The following is a 21,399-nucleotide window of genomic DNA, read 5'->3' as shown; positions in this document are numbered from 1 at the left end:
CGGATTTTCGCGATGCGCGAGCAAAATTTTGATACGCTGCTCTTCTTGCTTGGACGGCATTTTGACAACTGAAGAGTGAATTCCAAAATCAAAATAGGAGCAACATTCTACACACACACACCTTCAAAATGAGGGGTGTTCAGGTTTTTTAAATGCAAAATTGAAAGAAATACGTCAAGTTGATATTGACCAAATTTTGACCGTATCACCCTTTACATTTAGATTTCTGCTTGTTCTGTGTCGCTTGTGCATTGGTATCTCGGACCATCGCGTTGTCCGCGACACCCTATATTAACCTTATTTTTATTTTTTTCCTTGATTTGTTTTCCGTGCTGAGCACCAATGCTACCGACGCCAGGGGGGCAGTTCTCACACCTGGACCCTACCTATCCCCTTAACATCCCAGCGGCGCCGACTGGGATTGAACCCAGACCTGCTGGGGTGAGAGATAATCACGCTTACCACTACACCACCGGCGCCGCTATACTAACCTTATATTTCATAAATATTTTAAATAAATTATTTGAAAATAGCAAAAAAACTAAAGATGGTCAATTAAAAGATGGAAAAATGAAGCAAGACTCGAGAACAAGAGATAAGTAGTTTTGAAATAAATTTCTCTGGGAATCTATGACCATCAATGATAACAATATTGGTGATTCTAGGTTGACTTTTGTTTTAACAGTTGAGGAAGCTCAATATCAGTATCAGACCCTTACCAAGTGAAATAACTCTTCATAGGCCAAGTTTTAAAAGATACGCGAATACTATACAACATCTGCACATAGGTTACAAAGGCACATAAATGTCGACCTTCTTGTCGTACAACGTACAACCGAGCGACTGATGGTCGATCTACGACTTCCGAACATTGTTGAGCGGACGCGTATCACCAAGCGAACCAAGTATTGTGTGGGACGTGAGACGACAGGTGAAGGCAAACACAGTGCTACCCATTGTGAAGGAATTACTCTCAAACAGGTCAAAGTGTGACAATGCAGTAGGTGCGGGTGTATTTAGCGGTAGCCTATATAGAGCAGTAGGCCTTCCGTCACAATGACATTGTAGTGTTTATTCGGCGGAGGCCTTTGCGATCAAATCGGCTCTCAACACGGGCATATCGAGCGAGTTGATCATCTTGTCCGACTCTGAAAGTTACCTTTTGGCCATAGGAAGTGGCAAATCACCGTATCCCCGGATCCAAGAGATCGAAGGGCTGTTACAAAACCCCCTGATACAACTTTGTTGGATTCCCAACCACGCCGGCATCCGTGGCAACAAAGAAGCAGATCGAGACTCGCCTACGAAACACGCAACAGTCAGCCACTCATCGTCGCTATCGCGGGGAAGGATGCCATCAATGCAATGAACCATGCGATTCATCTGCTATGAAAAGAACGCTGGGCGCAACTAACGAAAGTCAAGTTGAAGGAGGATAAACGCGAAACTAAAAAGTGGACCGACCAGCAAAGTTTCACCGACCAGTGAATGCTCACTCGGCTGCGCATCGGCCATACATGGCTTACACACGAGTTAAAGTTGAAAAAAAAAAAAATCAACAACGCTGAATGCTGTGGGACTGTCGTGGATGTCCGCCACGTGATTTTGCTCTGCAGGAAGTTTGACACAGCCAAAGTGAAATATGATATTGATTCAACCAGCCTACCAGCATTATGCAGCGACGATGACAAGGAAAATCAGTTACTGAAGTTTCTGCAGGAAGTCAATATAGCGGAAAGGGATGTAATGTAAGCCTAAATGCCCCTAATTTGGGCCCATACATAAGATTCAGCAATCTGCTAAATCTTATTAGCGACCAAAAATATCCATTAGTTCCCGTCCCAATGCCGCGTTCATCTAGTTAAAATTGATAAATAGCAGATTTTTCGATGGGCCCAATCTTATAGCGAATTCGTTTATTATCGGGGTTGGAACCAGTTCCAACCCAGTGCGAAACCGAACTTTTTGTCAGTGCGAACCTCAACCTGAGCTAGATTTTAAAAACAAACGAGCAAACTGACGTTTGTCAGCAAACAAGCAGACTCAATCTTGATACCCGATCCAGGTTGGAACTGAATAATAAACGAATTCGCTATTAGATCCATAGGCCAACATTAGAGCCATTTCCCTTATATAGGAAATTGTGACAGGAGAGAAGAGCGAGAAGATTTTAAAGAAGAAAAAGAAACAGGAAGCGGGAAGATGATGCAGAGGAAACAAAAGAAGACGGAACGGATGAAGAAGACGGAACGGATGAAGAAGACGGATGAAGATGAAGAGGACAACGGAACGGAAGCTGATAAAGAAAATGAATAAAAAATGTGAAGATAACGAAGAGGATACAAAGAAGACGGAGCGGAAGAAATTTGCTGGAAAATGGAAATTCACGAACATGAAGATAGAAAACTAGAACAACATCACTCTAAACATACTGTTACTTTAAAACCAATAGAACTGACATGAATGCATCCGCAGAATGTAAAATGTCACTGATAAAGAACAATAACAACAACAACAATATCTCTCCAGGCACGGGACAATGTTTGTCTGAGGCTTGCTGTACTAGAGTGTCGTTTGGCACTCCGGTCCATTCATTTATCCACGGAAGGATATATAATTACAAAGAATGCCGATGTACACCTCCGTATTCACTTTACTTTTTTTTTACTTAGGACTACGCCTGTGATTTCTTCTTTGTGAAAATCGAAAAAAATTTTGACCTGAATATGCAGCGAAAGCGAATTATTCACACTTCTCTCAAATTCTATTTGGTGATTTTTACCACTTCCTACCAGCGGAACAGCGCCATCTCTGTGAAAAATGGCCAGACGATATGATTAATTGACAAAATGTGTAGAACAAGAACTTTTACTCAAAGTCTTGAACTTTTTGCTAGTAGGGTAGAGCGCTACTGCGTCGTAATCGCCCATTCCCGTTCTATCGATCAGAAAAGATCAATAATATCAATGATTTCACCATGCACAAATCAATAATAGGTTTGTTCCGATGCGTTAGTTCATTAGCTACAACATAAATCCTGTTAGAGCGCATTGTATGAATATTTACGCTCATTGTTCTCAAAACAAAAGAAGCGTTCCTAGCGAATCACCTTTTTCCACGTTTATCCGTAGGACGAAGAAAATCAAATGGCGTTAAAATGCGTTAGGGCGGAATTGAAACTCGTAGAACGAATTTAGAATCAAAAAGCAGTATTAGATTTTGAACAATATCTCAACAATTTGTGACTCTTTATCAAATCCAACGGTACGTATGGAGAGGTGGATAAATTTAGAAGTCATCTTTGACAGAAATATTCCATTTTTGGTTTAAATTCGTTCAGAAAAGAGAGGTTGCCCTTAGTAAGACGGAAATTAGATCAAAACCCTACGCTTTTTTATGAAATTTCTACACAGGAAACAATATTTGAGACATTTCAAATTGTTCTCTGTGCAAAGATAACATAAATGATGGTGATGTTTTACGATTTATGTCAATTTTCAAGTTTTCATGGTTTGGAATATTCCAAAAGCTTGGATCAAAGTACCGTGCCGATTCAAATTTCGGACACTTAAACTCGAATTTCGGACACTTTTAAAAGTTGATTATCTCGGTCGAATATGATCCACATGTCTTGTAAATTTTAAATTTTTTTGACTAGTGCCCTCCACGATCATCTAACATTATTACTTTGTTTCTAACTGGATGTAATATTTAATTAAAAATGAAAGTGTCCGAAATTTGAATCGTCCGAAATTTGAATCGTCCGAAATTTGAATCGGAACGGTAGGTTCTGCTCGCAAACGGTTGAGTTTTTTGCGCTGTAATGAATTTCTTTAGCTTTCCCGAGTGTTTCCCGTCTAAAATTACTTTTCCGGTTGTGTGATTCTTTGAAAACTTTGAAGTTTGTGAATAGTTCTGGTGACGAAATTTGCCTGCGGTGTTTTTGGACAACATCGATCACTGAAAGGAGTTCAAGAGTGAATCTGGCAGACCAGAAATGTGTAGGATTTGTATCATGTTATTGTCGATTTAACTGCGTGAAAACGAGAAAAAAATGCAACAATCAGGGCATACTAAAGGCATTACAGATTATATTCCACGACGTACTTAGTGCTTCACCAAGTCTCCAAAGTTTTCCGTAAATCATTCATAAAACACGACGATGTATGCCGAACAATTTGCTATGAGAGATCGAGAAAATATGTGTCGTGTCGTTGATGTGTGTTATGTATCATTTGTTCAAGTGAGAGTGTGTTTGAAGAAGATAGAAACCATGATTTATCAGTGACTCGGCAATGCTATGCAGTATTTTGAGACGTTCTAGTGCTAGTATCTTGCAACCGACAAATTTTCAGATGGAGAATATAATTTGTATATGCAGAACATTTTTGGTAGAATGTCGGCATATTGTAAGATCGTTTCATTACACCAACTGTGCTTTATATTTTGCATATCGACAAATAAGCGATTTTTGTGATAAACTAGGTATTTAAAAATTGTGATAAAAGTGCAAATTTCTGTCTAATAGTCTTTGCGTCTGCGGTTTTCTTGCTCGAAAGACTTTTTTTTCTGTATTTATGGTTGCGATTGTTGTTTTTGTTTTGTTCTGTTTCTGTTTCTCTTTGTTTTCGCAGTAGTAGTTTCTAGTGAAAGAAATCGAAACGAAACTTAACTTTTAAGCGCAAAAGAATCATTACCAACAGAGGAAAAAACTCGGTAAGATCCTTCCATTGCATTATTTTATGATTCTTCAATATTGTACACATATTTACACATTACACACAACTACACATAGTAACTTGGAGCGTTTGGTACGGTATGTCCACGCATCCTTCACCCCTGTAGATTCAAGAAATGTTCCCATTCATTTCCAAGAATCATCTTTGCGGCAAATACAACGCAGTAGGCCTGGCCGTATTGATGTTTATATCATATCTCAGATATGCTGTAAACATCAATTAGACAAGAAAAATGATTAGACCTCATCTAACCTAATCATTTTCCAGGATACTGGCTGCGTTCGTTTTAGATTAGATAGATTAGATTAGATTAGATTTGGAAAATTCCAAAAGCTTGCTTGTTTTGTGAGTTTAAAAAACATAATATAAAAGTTGAAGGTATATTTTTTAAATATTTCACTTTTATCATAATTCTTTGAATTTTTTACTCAAAATATTAAAAAAAAACCCTGAATTTTTTTTTCCTGAAAAACTTTCATTTTCTCAAAAACTTTGTCTCAGACGTCATTTGGATCTAATGAAACATTATATTTAGCACTATATTAATTGAAAAGTGTCAAACTGGGTATGAATTAAGGTTTTTGAGTGCAATGAATACCGTCGTGAAAATATCAATCTGGCGGCATGGCGATCATCAGTCAGCGCATATAAATGCTGTTGGCATATGTAAAAAACAACGGTGGCAGTGGCGTGGCGTGGCGTGATGGCTCTCAGGTTTAAGTGTAATGTGGTCGTCGAAATGTTTGTTAAACATATTTTTGTGAATTTTATATTAGCTTAACTTTCGAACAAATTTTGTTTCCCCAAATGCACTGCGGCTAGAAAATCATCTCGTTTTGGTTTTATATACAAATTTAGTGACGTTCAGCTGTGTAAAGTTCGGTAAAAATTACCGAAGTCGGAAATAATTTCTAAGATCATAACTTTACACGATCTATAATGTAAACTTGTTCCTATGATATCTGACGCTCCATTAGTGTGCATTCAATAGGAATTTAAAATGCATTATTGAACTGTGCACAGTTCTTATTCAAGTTTGAGTTTTGTATGAAATACGTATTTTCATGGATCATTCAAGATATTTTATCGGTGTTGTGTACGTCTGCCTGTCTCTGTATTGCTGTAAGCCTATTTTTCACAAGTCAGTAGTTATTTAAAATCACAAGAGGGCATTATCATACTCCGACCACGGTTTTGTGTCCCGGATTCAAACCCTCAATCAGTCTCAATTACTGTCTCTAGAGAGAAAGGTCACTGCCTGTTTCATTTGCTGGGTATAAATATAAACTCATTACAACTTTGCTCCGATACTACTCAGCGACATCCAGGGACAGCAAAACTTATCGCATTTGTGGTTGTGTGCTTTAACTTCCCTGCGCTTCTTCGTTTCGTTCAAAAAACCAACAACAAACGCTACATTCACGGAAGACATAAAATGAGATCGCTTTTAGCACTCAGGCATTCTCTTCACTGTAAACATTCAACTAAATTGGAATGCACATTACGAGTTTAAATTACGACGAAACTTTGAGCAGAAACATTCCTTAGGCTTGGCGACAATTTGGTTTCTATGGGAAACAGGAATGCTTCAAATAGGGGGTATGTGTATTGTTATGGAGTTCATGACAAATTTGGTCGTTATTTTGGCTCATACCGTAGTTAATAGGCCTCTATTTACTATTATAAACAGGAAAATCAATTAGGCATGTTATTTGCAATACGTTTCAATACGTCATAGAGAAATAACTCCATGATTTATTTTCTCCTGTTTAGTGATATCCCAATAGAATGTGGAAATATATTGTACGCGTCTACCCAATGCAATATTCTGAATATATACTCACAAAAAACCCTACCTGTGCCATTAGCATATAGATTTGAGCGTAGCTATTATTCGATGAAATCACCCTAAATATTGCTTTACATTCCTCGTTCTGGCAGCTTTTGAAAGATTTCCATGCAATTTCAAACTTCACTGAGGACCAATAATTCCAAGCGCTTCGTTGTACGATTCTCGTTCCAGATCAAATCGACAATCACAAAACTGCAGGCTGTGGTGTGCTCCGACGGGAGGTTTCGCGTGATGAGAGAGGCGCTGCACCGTTGCGATCCACCCTGCATTCCGTACCTGGGCATGTATCTAACTGACCTCTCGTTCATCGAGGAGGGCACACCGGACTTTACACCGGACCGTTTGCTGAATTTTTCCAAAATGCGAATGGTAAGTTGAGAAAAAAAAATATCCCAATTCGACAGCCTGATTTATGAAGATTAATACGGCGGCGATGCACTGCATATAGCGACAACCCCACTGCGGAGGGTGGGTGGTCGTTGGCACTGCATTCATGTAGTCATAAGTCGCTCGAAATTCAAGCACCCTCTCGAGTCACATTGGCGTGCACCGCGTACCGACCTGGTTTCATCAATAGTTCGATTTTCGTCTCATGCATAAATTTCTTTTCGGAATTTTACAGATCGCACATGTGATACGGGAGATTCGCCATTTCCAACAGACGCCGTACAAAATCGATCACATACCGAAAGTTACATCCTACCTCTTGGATACATCGTTGCTGCTGGACGACGACGAACTGTACCAAAAATCGCTACTGATAGAACCGCGGAGTTCGCGTCTCAGTGCACCCAATACGGCAAATGTTTAAATTTTACATATCTGGCCGAGTGTGTTGCATACACATACACACAAGGAAACCAGGCGATTCCATCCGAAAATATTAGAAGAAGAGAAGTGGACGTGGTTTGAAAAGGGTTCATTCTACAATGAAGTGCATGTGAGTGACTAGTTGGGTCGGAGATTGTGATAAATGTTTGAAGTGCATGGAAATTATGGAGCAGTGACATTGGCATTCGATAACTTGTGGCAGCAGCAATCGTACATCGGACGAACGGAATGGGATCCATTGGTTTGCAGAAGGTAAGTCGATTCAGCTGTTTTGTTGCACTTTTGATGACCTTTGATGCATATGGAAGTTTCAAATTAAATGAATCCATTCGATATGCGTCCAACGGAAACCTACAGAAACTTCGTGATGAATTATTGGCAAATTCAACGAGCAATAGTAATGAAATTTTCTTAAATCTGATTTAAATCGGATGGTAATATTGTTTTATTAGATAAAATAAGTGGTTAATATGGACCAAACATTTAAGTGGTGTAATCAAAATTCAAACGAATGGGATGCGTTCAACGGCGAAGAAGGATAGCTTAGAAACCACTATTGGGAATGCTTAAAATGTAACTTCGCATCACTTGAAATAGGCACTACAATTATTATTATTTTTATTATTTAGTATTACACATCCAAATTCTAGCTTTCTGGATCTTTGAGATAATCGTCAAACGCAATAAAACATTCTGAATTTTAATTGTGATTTAAACATTCATTCACGTACACTTGTATTTCATTTCACGCAAACGCAAAAGAGCAATGTTGTTTGCAAGGATAGGCTTTTCTATAAAACTTTTTATTGCATTGCAACATTTCATGAAATATCTCAGAATTTTACACGATTTATAATGTAAACATATATGATATTTAACGATCTATTGAACTGAAGAAATTATCGAAATTTTCAAAGAAGTTTCTGATCTGGCAGGCGATTTGCGGGTGTGATGAAATGAGCGCTCCCTTCAACACTTCCGGAACAATCAACGTTTCGATTTACAAGGAAGAGTGCCTTAAGAAGCGTGTCTTACAATTCATAAGGAAGCACAAAGGATCAACTCTGTTTTGGCATAATCTAGCATCCTGCCACTACGCTCGAAACGTGTTGGAGAGGTAGCGAGCCAACGGAGTAAATTTTGTGCCAAAACACAAACATCCCTTAATTATTAAAACAGTGCTGGAGTTGATGAAAATTTGGGTAAAAACATCAAAACACTGGAAAAAATCGGTTGTACAAAATTTGATGGGTGGAATGAAAAGGAAAGTGTGGGCATTTGGGATGGGAGACGAATATGAATAAAACAAATTTTGTATACCTTATTAGCAGTTTTACATTCCCTAAAAATTTCACGAAAATTTCAAAATCGGCTTAATTTTGGTGAGTAAATATGTGTGTGCCATTTTTATCGAATACACCCTTTGTGCTCGACAAAGTTGTGTGTAGCAGTGGTGGACAAGAAAACAAATCGGTGCACACATGTACTGCACCGTTCGAAAAAGTAGTGTAATTTCCTATTCAATATGATTCACATAAATGGAGTGTCACATATCACATAAGTTTACTTTATTAATCGTTTATAGTTCTAAGAAATTTCATGAAAAGCTGCAAATATTATATACAAAGGCCCGTCTTGCTTACAAGTTGCTCCTTTGCGCATTTTGTACGAACGGCAGCAAAATCCAACGTTCCCAAGCAACACAATTTGTCATAAACGGGTTTACATAACTTATTTATGACAATATCAGCGTTAAACATTTACGTCTAGTCACTTAAATACAACTTATTTATACCGAAAAAAGCGCAAGAGGTGGGATGTATATAAAACATATGCTTGACTTGCGCAACTTATTTATGACTTTAACGCAACCTACTGTATTGGACATGTTATAAATTAATTTCATCCTTCCTACGAATGGAATTTGTTTATCATTAACCATTTACACAACTTATTCTTCTGAGGAATTTTATCATGCAAATAAAGTATTTAAACTGAGATTCCGGACTGCAAAACATTTATGCGGTTACAAATTTATGGTAAATCTATACATTCTACTTCTAAGAAACTCATTGGCTCTTAGAAAAAGCTTAATATAATAAACTGAATTGCATAAAAAATCTTGGATAAAACTCCCCAACTTTGCAAAAACAAAAACAAATAGAATATCAACTTTCTTCTTTTAATTATCTTACTTTTCTCTGTTACAAAACGTACATGTGATGTTGAAAGCACAAATTAAATGTTTTTTTTTTCATTCTATACATTGTTTAATTGGTTTGGTCAGCCATATTGTAGTGCAGTTTGTAGAATGCATTGAGAAATTTCATAATTGTTATCAAAACTTGTTTATAACACGACAAACAAGAACATTACTTGTACCGTATATTGAAGTTATAATTAGGTATGGAAACTCTCAATAGCCTATTTATAACACTTTTATAACTGATCGTTTTTGATGAAAACTTGCTAGCCTTATATACAACATGTTTTCATACATCATTTTTGGAAACATGAGTACAACTGAAATATAACTTATTAATAACATGTTATAAATAAGTTATATCTCATATATATTCATGTTTCTAATAATGACATATGAAAACATGTTGTACATAAGACTAGCCAGTTTTCACCAAATACAATCAGTTATAAATGTGTTTTAAACTGGTAATTGAGACATGCAATATCGAATTATAACTTCAAAATAACAAGTGCTTGTCAGAAAGGTTGCATACTTCTCAAACAACAATACAACGCGTCTAAAACAGGATGTTTTAGAAGCAATTAATATACAACTTATTTACAACTGGATTTTTTTTTTTTTTTCATGCAAGATGTTGCAAGTGTTACTTGGGTTGTCGGTACGCGATCTCGCTAAAAAGCTAAAAGCGACGAAGAGTACCGTGTTTAGTGTGTGAAAATCGTTTGACCAGCGCTTAACTGTGGATCGAAAGGTTGAAAGCAGAATAGATCGAAAAGTATGCTCTCGACAAATGGACCAGAAGGTGGTAGCCATTATTGAGAAACATCCAAACCTGTTCAGTTCGTAATGTGGCTCGCAAAGTTGGAAAACCAAAATCATATGTAGAAAAAGTGAAGCAGAGGCATAGGGATGAAGACTTACAAAGTGAAAACGGTGCCCAATCGTAATGATAAGCACAATTTTACTGCAAAATGTCGTGCTAAGGAGCTTTTCGTTCAGTTTTTGCAAAACATTTCACAATGAACGACAAAACATACGTGCCAGAAGACTTTTAACAGCTTCCGGGTTTGGCTTTTTACACTGCAATGCAAAGGATTACCATTGCCGAGTGTTTCCGGACAAAGAGGCCTTAGAAAATTCCCCAAAAAGAATTTGGTTTGGCAGGCCATATGTAGTTGCGGCCGGAAATCCAAAAGTTTCATCCCTACCGGCACTATCAACAAAGATGTGTACGAGAAAGAATGTTTGCAAATGCGGTTGATACCATTCATCAGAAGCCACGACACTCTAGCTCTGTTTTGGCCTGATTTGGCCTCTTGTAACAATGCAAAATCTGAGGTCAAATACATCCAATCCGCCAAACTGTCCAGAACTTCGCCCAATAGAAAAGTACTGGACTCTGGTTGAGCGGAAACTATTCGAAACAAAGAGGAAAGCAAATGGCATCAATGATTTCAAGAGGAGATGGAGGCACGCCGCCACTTAGATATCTGAGGATACTGTACGGAACCTGATGGCAGGTATCTCGAGAATTTTACAGAGAAAATAATTAACATTCAAATAAGCTGCGTTTGCTATTGATATAAGTGTACTTTACTGAATCGGTTTTGTTGTATTTTGTAGATTTTTTCCCCGACATTATCATAGTGTCCGAAATTTAATGTGGACGGTTTTATGATATATGACGCTCCATTTATGTGCATCATATTTAGTAATATAAATTTGCAATACTTTTTCGAGTTGTGTGGCGCATAGATTCAGATGTCAACTTAAGCGATGCAAAATGTTTTTATTTAATGTGTTGAAGATCTCTGAAGGTCACAAATCAAGGACAGCCGTCATTTTGAAATATGAGATGGCGGACCGAAATTCAAGATGGCCGTCTTTTCTCTTGACGATTTATCATCTGTAACTATGCAGCATGGGTATTTTGGATCTGGGGAAGATGTCTCGTGGTCATACATTGTCGTTCACCGCTATTTTGATATCCATGATGGCGGACCTAAATTCAAGATGGCGACCTACTCTCGGCAATTTATCATCTGAAACCATGCCATATGGGTATTTTGGGTATGGGGAAGATGTCTAGAGGTTAAACAGAATCAAAGTTTGCCGCCATTTTGGCAAGCAAGCTGGCCAATGCAGCCATGCAATTTGGGTATTTTTGATATGAGGAAGGCGTCTTGGACATCTTGGATTTCATAATGACAGCAGTTCTCTAGACACCATTCCCATATTGAAAATACCCATGTTGCATGACTTCAAATGATAAATCTTCAAGAAAAAATCGCAATCTTGTATTTCAAAATGGTTGCGAACCTTGTACCCATATTGCATGGTTTTGGATGATAAATCATCACGAGAAATCCACCAACTTGAATTTAGATCCGACATCTTGGATTTCAAAATGGCGGTGGAACTCGATTTTCAACCTCTAGACACCTTTACCATAAACAATACCAATATTACATGGTTTCAGATTATAAACCATCTCATGAGTAAGCCACCATCTTGAATTTAAAAATGGAGAAATACCTCGATGTTTGACCATTAGACACTTTCGTTATATCAACAAAATCCATATTGTCAGTAGAAAAAACATCATTATAAAGCCACCATCTAGAATTTCGGTCCAACATAATGGATTTCAAAATGGTGGCAGACCTCGATTTTATAGCACTAGACACCTTTCCCATATGGAGATCGCAGTAGGCCGCGCTTGAAAGCTGACGTGTTTTTCTTTATTTCCGTATTTTTCGTCACGCGAATTAAACATTTATTGCTTTAAATTTGTTAATTTGTTTGCTGAAATTTAGTTTCAAGTGTTCATAAAGTTACCATTCAGTGATATATCTTGTTTCGCCTGTGTTTGCCTTGAGCGACTCGGTTGTCCTTGAATATAACCTCCAAAATCTACGACGAAGCTTCAGTTCCATTGTTCGGTGTCGGATTTCATTGCCTCCCGGAAGCCCGGCTCTCCGAGTTCGGATGCCACACTTTCGACATGTTGTTCTATTGAGAGATTCGTCACCGTGGGCGAGGTTGAACCCGGCCCGATTGGTGAATTAGCCCGGGAACGTGCTGATAATGTGTACATCGCGAGGTTTGGTGGTAATTTGGTGGCCGATGTTGCCGTGAATCAGCAAGTTTCCGCTTCCAAAAGTGCTCGGCTGCTGATCTCTCGCCGGTGTCGGAGATTGCGAACAATCTGAAAGATACCTCGCTGGATACACCCAAGAATAGACGGGTGGTAGCTGGTGGCCGCGAACGGTTTCTGGAGAATGCGCTAGACGCGAACCTCCTCCCAGATTACCATGGCAAATGCGGATCACGAAATTAGATGCAAGCGTATAGAAAAACAAATCTACCCATGGTCAAATTAATATGGTGAGACCTGTCCAAATACTTTTTACAATAAAAAAAATAAAATAAATGCGCCCTAGGTTTGAAAAGAATATTTTCGAACCTGGAAGTGTGTATGTAATAGTAATATCCAATTGATAGAGGTAATACATACATGCGGGCACATAACAGATAGGTAACTCAGAGCAAACGGTTTCATCTGAAACTGAGTTCATGCTTTTCATGTTATTTTTGCTATTCCTTTCTATTTTCATTTCGCAGTGGACACGATGATTTTAAATCTTGTATTGCGCGTTTCACACCAAATTGGACTAATAAACGCGTTTTCACTTATTAAAAAGTGTGATAAAACTGCAAGTTTTCTTCTTATCGTCTTGGTGTCTTCGGTACACTTATTCCTTATGATGCAATCAATAAGTGCTCCGAAGACATCAAAAAGATTTGACGGAAACGTGCATTTTTATCACACTTTTTGCATTTTTGGGACAGTCCAGTTTCAGATGCAATCAGCAATATAAATTGGTATAATTACCGTTAAAATATTTTTCTTACAGTACGCTCCTAATTGTCTGAACATGCAAAAATTAAATTTTCTATTTTTTTCAATGCTTGGCCAAAACAATCATTATTGACGTAATTCTAGCGGTTTTGCTTGAATACGTGAATAGTGTATTACCACAAACGAAGTGACAGACGACTAACTGGCGAAGAAATCAATTAAAATAATGTGGTTCGCTGTAATAGAATTTTCTTAGAAGCTTGTGCCATCAGCCACCAGATGGGCTAGTATTTTTGTTTTGATTTGAACATAGTTGATTTTGTGTGCAGTATGATCTTTGACAGTGTGCAAAGAGTGTATCATTTTGTCATTTTTTTAAGCATTTCAGTTTAGGGTACAGGGAAAGAGATAGAACCAAAACATTCTAGTACATTTAGTGTTGCCATGTGTAACTGAAATTGTGGGATACTTCATTGGTATTGAAAGAGGAGAGGCTGATTTCTAGAGTCATGTACTCATAGTACAAGCTCATGAATCGTGTTTACAAATTTTGCTCAAGCAGCTTCTCAAAATTCTCGATCACCAACAGGCTCATGACTTCACAGCAAAAATTCCGCGAACAGATCTGGTAAAGGAAGTACGCCAGCAAGTACTTCCAGACTCGTATGCGTCGATTACATACAACCTCGTGCGATACGAATAAAACGATATTGGATCCGTTGCAGCTTCAAGATGGGCGTGTTCACCGCCAATTGGAAGCAAAAGCTACCATACTCCAAAACCGAAAAAATGGTGGTTTTGTAAAGTCTTATCAGATCTTCCGGATGGGCTTCTCACGAAGTGCCGGTGATACAACGAAGAAAATTGATTCTTTGTTGGTACCTCTGACTCAGATACGCAACGTGTTTTCCCCCAATGCATTTGGAATCAAACCAGACACCTAAATACTTCAAGACATGCTGTGAGTGATTGTTTTACCCATGAGTTGAAGCTGAAACTGTGCTGGATAAAGCTTCCTAGAAAAAAACAACCATCTCAGTTTTCTCCGGGGAGAATTCGATACCCAGATTTATTCCCCATGTAGACAAATTGTCCAAGGTATCTTGCAATGGTCCTTGCAGGTCCGGTGCTTTTGGCCCAACAACGGAGACCACGTCGTCATCTGCAAGCTGCCTTAGCGTGCAATTTTCGGCAAGACAATCGTCAATGTTTTTGACATAGAAGTTGTGCAGAAGGAGACTTAGATATGAGCCCTGAGGGAGGCCCATGTAGCTAATTCGTGAAATTGCCGAGTTGCCATGAGAGAAGCTCATTTGGTATGGAGTTTGTCCGAAAGGATGTCGATGCAAACAGAATCACAAGCCCCTTTAATGTAAAGAAAACTGAACCCATCTGATGTTTTTCAGCGTAGGCTAATTGGATTTCATTTGAAAACAACTCAAGGCAGTCGTTCGTCCCTTTGCCTCTTCGAAGTCCAAATTGCGTATCTGAGAGTAAGCTATTCGCCTCAACCCACTTGTCAAGACGAAAAAATATAATTTTTCCCAACAATTTCCGAACGCACGACAACATCGCGATGGGACGGTACGAGTTATTATAAGACGCGGGTTTACCGGGTTTCTGAATGGCAATAACTCTCACTTGTCTCCAATCATCCGGAAGAACGTTGTGCTCCAGGAGTTAATTGAACAAGTTCAACAAGCGCCTCTTAGTGACGTCTGGGAGGTTCTTGAGCAAGTTGAACTTGATTCAATCCATTCTCCGAGCCGAGTTGTTGCATGAAAGAAGAGCAATTGAGAATGCAACCATCGAAAACGGAGAGTCCATGTCATTCTTTTCCACCGACGTATCGCAAGTGTTGTTTCGGACCGGAACCGAATCAGGGCAAATTTTGCGCGCGAAATAAAAAATCCCTTCTCGCGAAATCAAAAATCCAATGATGATGGTCTACCACTCATTGTAGCACGGAAACTAGTCCGATAGCTGTGGACTCTCCTCACTGTTGAACTTGATCGAGCTTAATAATCTCTGATTGTCATTAGAAAATCGCTGTATGAAGGGCCAAAAACAAATGGATAGGCATTTTTGACGTAGGACTACGTCTGTGATTTCTATATAAGGGTACACTTTGTGAAAACCGAAAATGGAACATGTAACAAAATTATGAAAGATTTTGAACGTTAATAACTCAGCTGCCCCTTGACCAATTTCAATAATTTTATCACCAATCGATCAAAAATATTCCTTCGCATCTGCTTTAAGTTAAGACTTTATAATTTTTCCGAATATCACTATTGAAATTGCATGAACTACTGTAAAATTATCACCGATTGCCTGCGAAAAGCGATTTCTCTAACACTGATTTCAAAGTTGAATTCCATCCGGTCTCACCAATCGGTGTTTATTCAATCATCGCGTGGTGCGTGGTGGTGTTCAGTTCACAACAAAAAGCTGCCAGCAAGCAGCAAGCTGCAGCCCACATGCCGAAGAAGCCGCACAGCTATTGATCGGATTCAGTAGCTCTTCGTGAGTTGCTGTGGGCCGTCTATGTCAAGTGCGTAAACAGAGAGAACCCTGCTAAAATTCCTATTCCTACACAAAATACAAGCTCCTGCTGCAGTTAACAAATAAGATTTATTACATAAGACCACGTAGTCCTACGTCACCATTGCATACAACCCCATAGGGCTGTCTCTTGTAGTTTTTTGAGACAGTTAAGAATCTCTTACCAACCTATTAATTTCCTAAAGTCTCTATTATAAATAAATCAATCAATCAATCTTTGGGACAGTTAAGAATCTCTTTCCAACAACTTGATCAGCCAATTGGTCAGAAAACGAGCCATTCAACAGGAAGATAAAACAATGAATGGGAAGAAGAGCCCGCCCTTTATCCCCGAAATTTTAGCCACAGGGAGTTGACATTTTTACTCTTCACATCCAAATTGCTTCAATTGGTAAAATCTCAAGCTACAAAATGGAACCAATGTTTAAAATAATAAAATATTGCAGAGAATAAATTTGATCATAATGTTCCGTTTACGGTATTCACAATACATCCTCGTAAATGCGTTAACTTCCATTACACAGCATTGGACCATGGTATTTTTACGATAAAATATATGTTTACAATGCGCATAGTGAATACTCTCTAATATAAAACTCATATTTCCCACATCCTTAAGGGGAAAGCGAATGTCATTATTTTTTGGAAATTCAAAAGTAGTTTTTACGTTTAAAACCGAAATTTTTTCAATGAAAATATGTTCGCTGTATTGCGGTAGGCAGGTGGAATGCAATGAACACATTTTTCGCATGAATTTCTCATTTGTTAATAATTCTGCACTCACTTTTCGAAACATGGATTTTATTGAAGCAACTAATAGAAAAAAAAAATGTGAGGTCCTATAGGTACGTAAAACACAGTAGATTTGTTTTTAGACGAAAAGCTGTTATCAAATTTGTGGCACAAATATTAAAAGAGAAATAATCGCTCAGTGGTGTGAATTCAAATTTTGTGATTTAACTACTCTATGCGTGTCTTCTCTGATCCTACTCTATCGAATGCTTAAAGTAAAACCAAGTTGCATCAAATGAGTGAAAACGTATTGACAAAAGAGCAATTTGTGTAATAAAATGAGTTTGTCAACCCTGGTACGCAGTATACAATTCTCGACGAGCTGGTGAAAACATTTTTCTTGAATTCTTCATTGCTTCATTCAACCATGCTTTTAGAAATAGTCTAATTGTCAAATAAAAATTTTGGTGTTTCTGCTGATATTCTTGGCTACCATGGAGTAATTTGTCCTCATTAGATTTTCCGATCTTCCAACGATTAATGCTACTGCCACGAACCATCCAACTATTACCGTATGGGACGGTTGAGAATAACCGAACGAACATGTTTCCCAAGCTTTGAATTTGGTGCTTGCATAGCTCCAAACTTGCATGTATGGGACGCTGGTCCTCCTCTTTGTCGATGGGCTGGTTGGGTATCTTCTGCTCCCGTTCACATGCCAGTGGGCACTCGAGCGTGCTTGATTAAGTTGACGTTGATGCTGCACTGCTGCTGTCAGCCCCACCGGCCGGCAAACATCCCATTTCACGGTTTGGGAAGTTCCAATGGATGTGCTTCACTCTTGGTCAAAATGGATCTCAACATCACTCGAGATTGTGATGTTCATGGCAGAGGCCACACCACGACAGTTCAGAAGCACATTGTAGTATGTCCATCTCCGTTGTCTGTTGGTCGGTTGAGTTTGACCTCTATCCCAACTTATGAACGGAAACTGGAGTGGACGAACACCCCAAATGGGTGCAGATTTATTTGATGAGTTGTTTATGGTGAATTAGAGGGAAACACTTTGAAGAGCAAATGAGCGCTTGTCGTATTTGATTTAATCAATCGTTTACCGTTCGTCGACAGGGTATATGGCCGTTGGTGGTTGGCTGTCATTCCGTATACGGTTCGGCTCGAAATCAGACCATGGTCCCTACGAACGACGACCTAGGGATCATGACAGTCTGTCATTCTGCGGGTGACGATGAAAGAGTTTTAGGACCTATGGGTGTTTTTTTTTTCGATAGCCGTACCAGAAGATGTTGATGCCCATTTAGATGTGCTGTTTGGTTGGGAATTTTGATTCTCTGTTGGTTAAATCGTGATAAAAGGAGTCACTACCGGCAAGGGGTGGGCTGTGTTATTTAGCTGAGGGTTACGTAACAGAAGGTAATTTCACCTTTGTAGAAATTTAGCCGATGGAAAAATGTAATCGATATAATTGAAAGTTGGCATACTAAAAGCCCATTGAACAATATTCCGATATACCCCAGACAAAATTGCATCAAAGCATCACTGTAACGTGTCATGGTAGCTTAATCGTGCCTAAGGGGCGATTTTGCACCACCAAGCTCAATCGATTCCAAATCAGGTTCTGATAATTCTCCCAAAATTTGAGCTCATTTGGATGCGAACTCGTACTACACTGGCCCTTTGAAGCTGATATGGGAATTTCTATGGGAAAAGTGAACATTTTATTCTCATCGTTCTAGCCCTTAACCATAATGGTTAACAAAGTTTTCCATCTGTGCTTACGTGGAATTTAATTTAGACATAGGAATTTATTTTTTGGGCTAAAGAAATTTTTTAAATTGGGCGGAATTGAATAAATCCTAAAATTAAAATTCAGTTTATTAAATTAGAAAATCAGTTCTCTTTTTAAATTCATAACTAAGTTCCATACTTGTTCATGCAACTTTCGGAAACTTACTAATGTTAGTCATAGATAAACCAATTTTGAAATCTAAGTGCACCTGACATCACACATTTTTATGTTGCAGAACAATGACACACAAGTGACTTTCAACTAAAACTTATTTATGGTAACTTAAATTCAATTTGTATGCATAGTTTTTATAACTTTCATTATTCTGTGTCCCCTTTTCTTTCGAGAAAGATTTCCATCATTTCCATCGAATTGAATCGAGTGTGTTTCATTGATTCCATCAAATATCCGATAAAAAACGGTCCAACGTTTTATACTGGCTTTCATTTGAAGTGTGCCCCTTTTTTTTATGCAAAAATTGGATTTTTTTTCTTTATGTGGGAGATTTTTAGCCATTGGCTAGTTCATCTCCAGCAAAATTTGGATTAAATTTTTGAGACCATATGAAAAAAAAAAATAACTTTTTATTTTTTTTTAATTAAACAACTCACAATTTGCCTTTGATGCTACTTTATTTATGGCTTTTTTGAAAAAAAGTTGCAAAGACTTATTTACCTATAACTTAAGATTTTTCAGGAGTTTCAAATGCGTTTTGTAGAATGTAAATGTACACTTTTTGCCAAAAATTAAAAGTTTCGACTTGTGACAGTATTGAATGAAACCGACGATATATTATGAGATATTCAGCAATATTCTTGTTTAAAAAAAAAAAAAAAAAACATAAACAAATTTTTGCATTCTGAATCATTTTCTTCTATCCGAGGTGACAAGTTACACTGAAAACGAATTGTTTTTCAGAGAGTAAGTCACTTTTACTCATTCGTATGGAGAAATTTTTGAAAGCGCAGGTTACTGATGCGCAGAGAGCGTCCTACGCTTTTAGATATGAGTAAAAGTGGCTCACAACTGAGTAAAAGTGGCTCACAACTGAGTAAAAGTTACTCACTCTCCGAGTTAGTTTAGTTTTCAGCATACAAGGCTACGAACACCACCCTTTTATAGAACTCGGCAGTCAAATGATGACTGCAGTCAAATTTTCAAAAGCATTTAGATTGGCACTCTAAGCCCCACATTTTTAATTTATTTTTCTGATGTAGATATTGGTATTGTTAATAGTAAAATAGAATAAAAATGACATTGAGTATTGAGTGGTACCGGCTCGATTCTCTTTTACATACTTACCTTACCAATCAGGCTAAGGCCTTGTTGTCCTCTGCTGTCCGAAGAAGTCGTCTCCACTCTACTCGATCCATGGCCACAGTTCGCCAGCCTCGTAGTCTGCGAAGGGTCCGCAGGTCACCTTCTACTTGGTCGATCCACCTTGCCCGCTGCGCGCCTCTTCTTCTTGTTCCTGTTGGGTCGCTTTCTAGAACCATTTTCACTGGGTCGTCGTGCGGCGTTCTTACGACGTGCCCAGCCCACCGTAGTCGCCCAATTTTTGCAATGTGGACGATGGATGGTTCTCCCAGCAGCTGGTGCAATTCGTGGTTCATTCGCCTCCTTCACGTTCCGTCATCCATCTGCACTCCACCGTAGATGGTACGCAACACCTTCCGTTCGAAAACACCAAGGGCGCGTTGGTCCTCCACGAGCATAGTCCAGGTCTCGTGGCCGTAAAGGACCACCGGTCTAATCAGCGTCTTGTAGACAGTGAACTTCGTGCGGCGGCGAATTTTATTCGACCGGAGCGTCCTCCGGAGTCCAAAGTAGGCACGATTCCCTGCCATAATGCGTCTTTGAATTTCTCTGCTGGTATCATTTTCGGCGGTCACCAGTGAGCCCAAATACACGAACTCATCGACCACCTCGATTTCGTCACCGTCAATCTGAACTCGGGGTGGGAGGCTAACATTGTCTTCCCTAGAACCTCTTGCTTTCATATATTTTGTCTTTGATGCGTTGATGGCAAGTCCAATCCGTCTAGCTTCAGCCTTCAGTCTGATGTACGTTTCCGCCATCATCTCAAAGTTCCGTGCCATAATGTCAATGTCATCGGCGAAACCAAGGAGCTGGATGGACTTCCTGAATATCGTGCCACTCGTGTCTATCCCAGCTCTTCTGATCACACCTTCTAACGCGATGTTGAACAGCAGACACGAAAGTCCATCACCCTGCCGTAACCCCCTTCGAGATTCAAAGGGACTCGAGAGTGTCCCCGATACTCGAACAACGCACGTCACTCGATCCATCGTCGCCTTGACCAATCGCGTCAGTTTATCCGGAAATCCGTACTCGTGCATAATCTGCCATAGCTGATCTCGATCGATTGTGTCGTATGCGGATTTGAAATCGATGAACAAATGATGTGTGGGCACGTTGTATTCGCGGCATTTCTGCAGAACCTGCCGAATCGCGAAAATTTGGTCCGTGGTAGCGCGGGCACCCATGAATCCCGCCTGGTATTGCCCCACGAACTCTCTTGCATATGGTGACAGACGGCGGCATAGAATTTGGGAGAGTACCTTGTAGGCGGCGCTCAGCAGTGTGATCGCGCGGTAGTTGCAGCAATCCAACTTGTCGCCCTTTTTGTAGATTGGGCATACGACACTTTCCATCCACTCCTCCGGTAATATCTCCTCCTCCCAAATCTTGGCAATTACTCAGTGCAGCGCTCTAGCCAGTGCTTCACCACCGTATTTCAATAGCTCACTTGGTAGTTGATCTACACCAGTTGCTTTGTTGTTC

The 21,399-nt window shown here is 39.1% G+C and overlaps 1 protein-coding gene across 1 annotated transcript in view; it reads left to right on the top strand.

The window, feature by feature from the left end:
• The first annotated feature begins 6,768 nt into the window (after positions 1–6,768).
• LOC135701883 (ras-specific guanine nucleotide-releasing factor 2-like) overlaps positions 6,769–21,399 on the top strand; it is a 304,050-nt gene continuing 289,419 nt past the window's right edge. Inside the window, exons 1-2 of the mRNA XM_065222828.1 lie at positions 6,769–6,960; positions 7,214–7,674. Of these exons, the coding sequence (XP_065078900.1) occupies positions 6,823–6,960; positions 7,214–7,402 (327 nt within the window). The 5' untranslated portion in view covers positions 6,769–6,822 and the 3' untranslated portion in view covers positions 7,403–7,674. The remainder of the gene's footprint in view (positions 6,961–7,213; positions 7,675–21,399) is intronic.

This window comes from Ochlerotatus camptorhynchus, unplaced genomic scaffold (assembly GCF_037179485.1).
Source record: "Ochlerotatus camptorhynchus isolate MF236.1 unplaced genomic scaffold, CSIRO-AGI_Acam_v1.1 ptg000178l, whole genome shotgun sequence".
In the NCBI taxonomy this organism is placed as follows: Eukaryota; Metazoa; Arthropoda; class Insecta; order Diptera; family Culicidae; genus Ochlerotatus; species Ochlerotatus camptorhynchus.
Note: the sequence above shows the minus strand (reverse complement) of the source record. Positions and strands in the feature narration are given on the sequence as shown.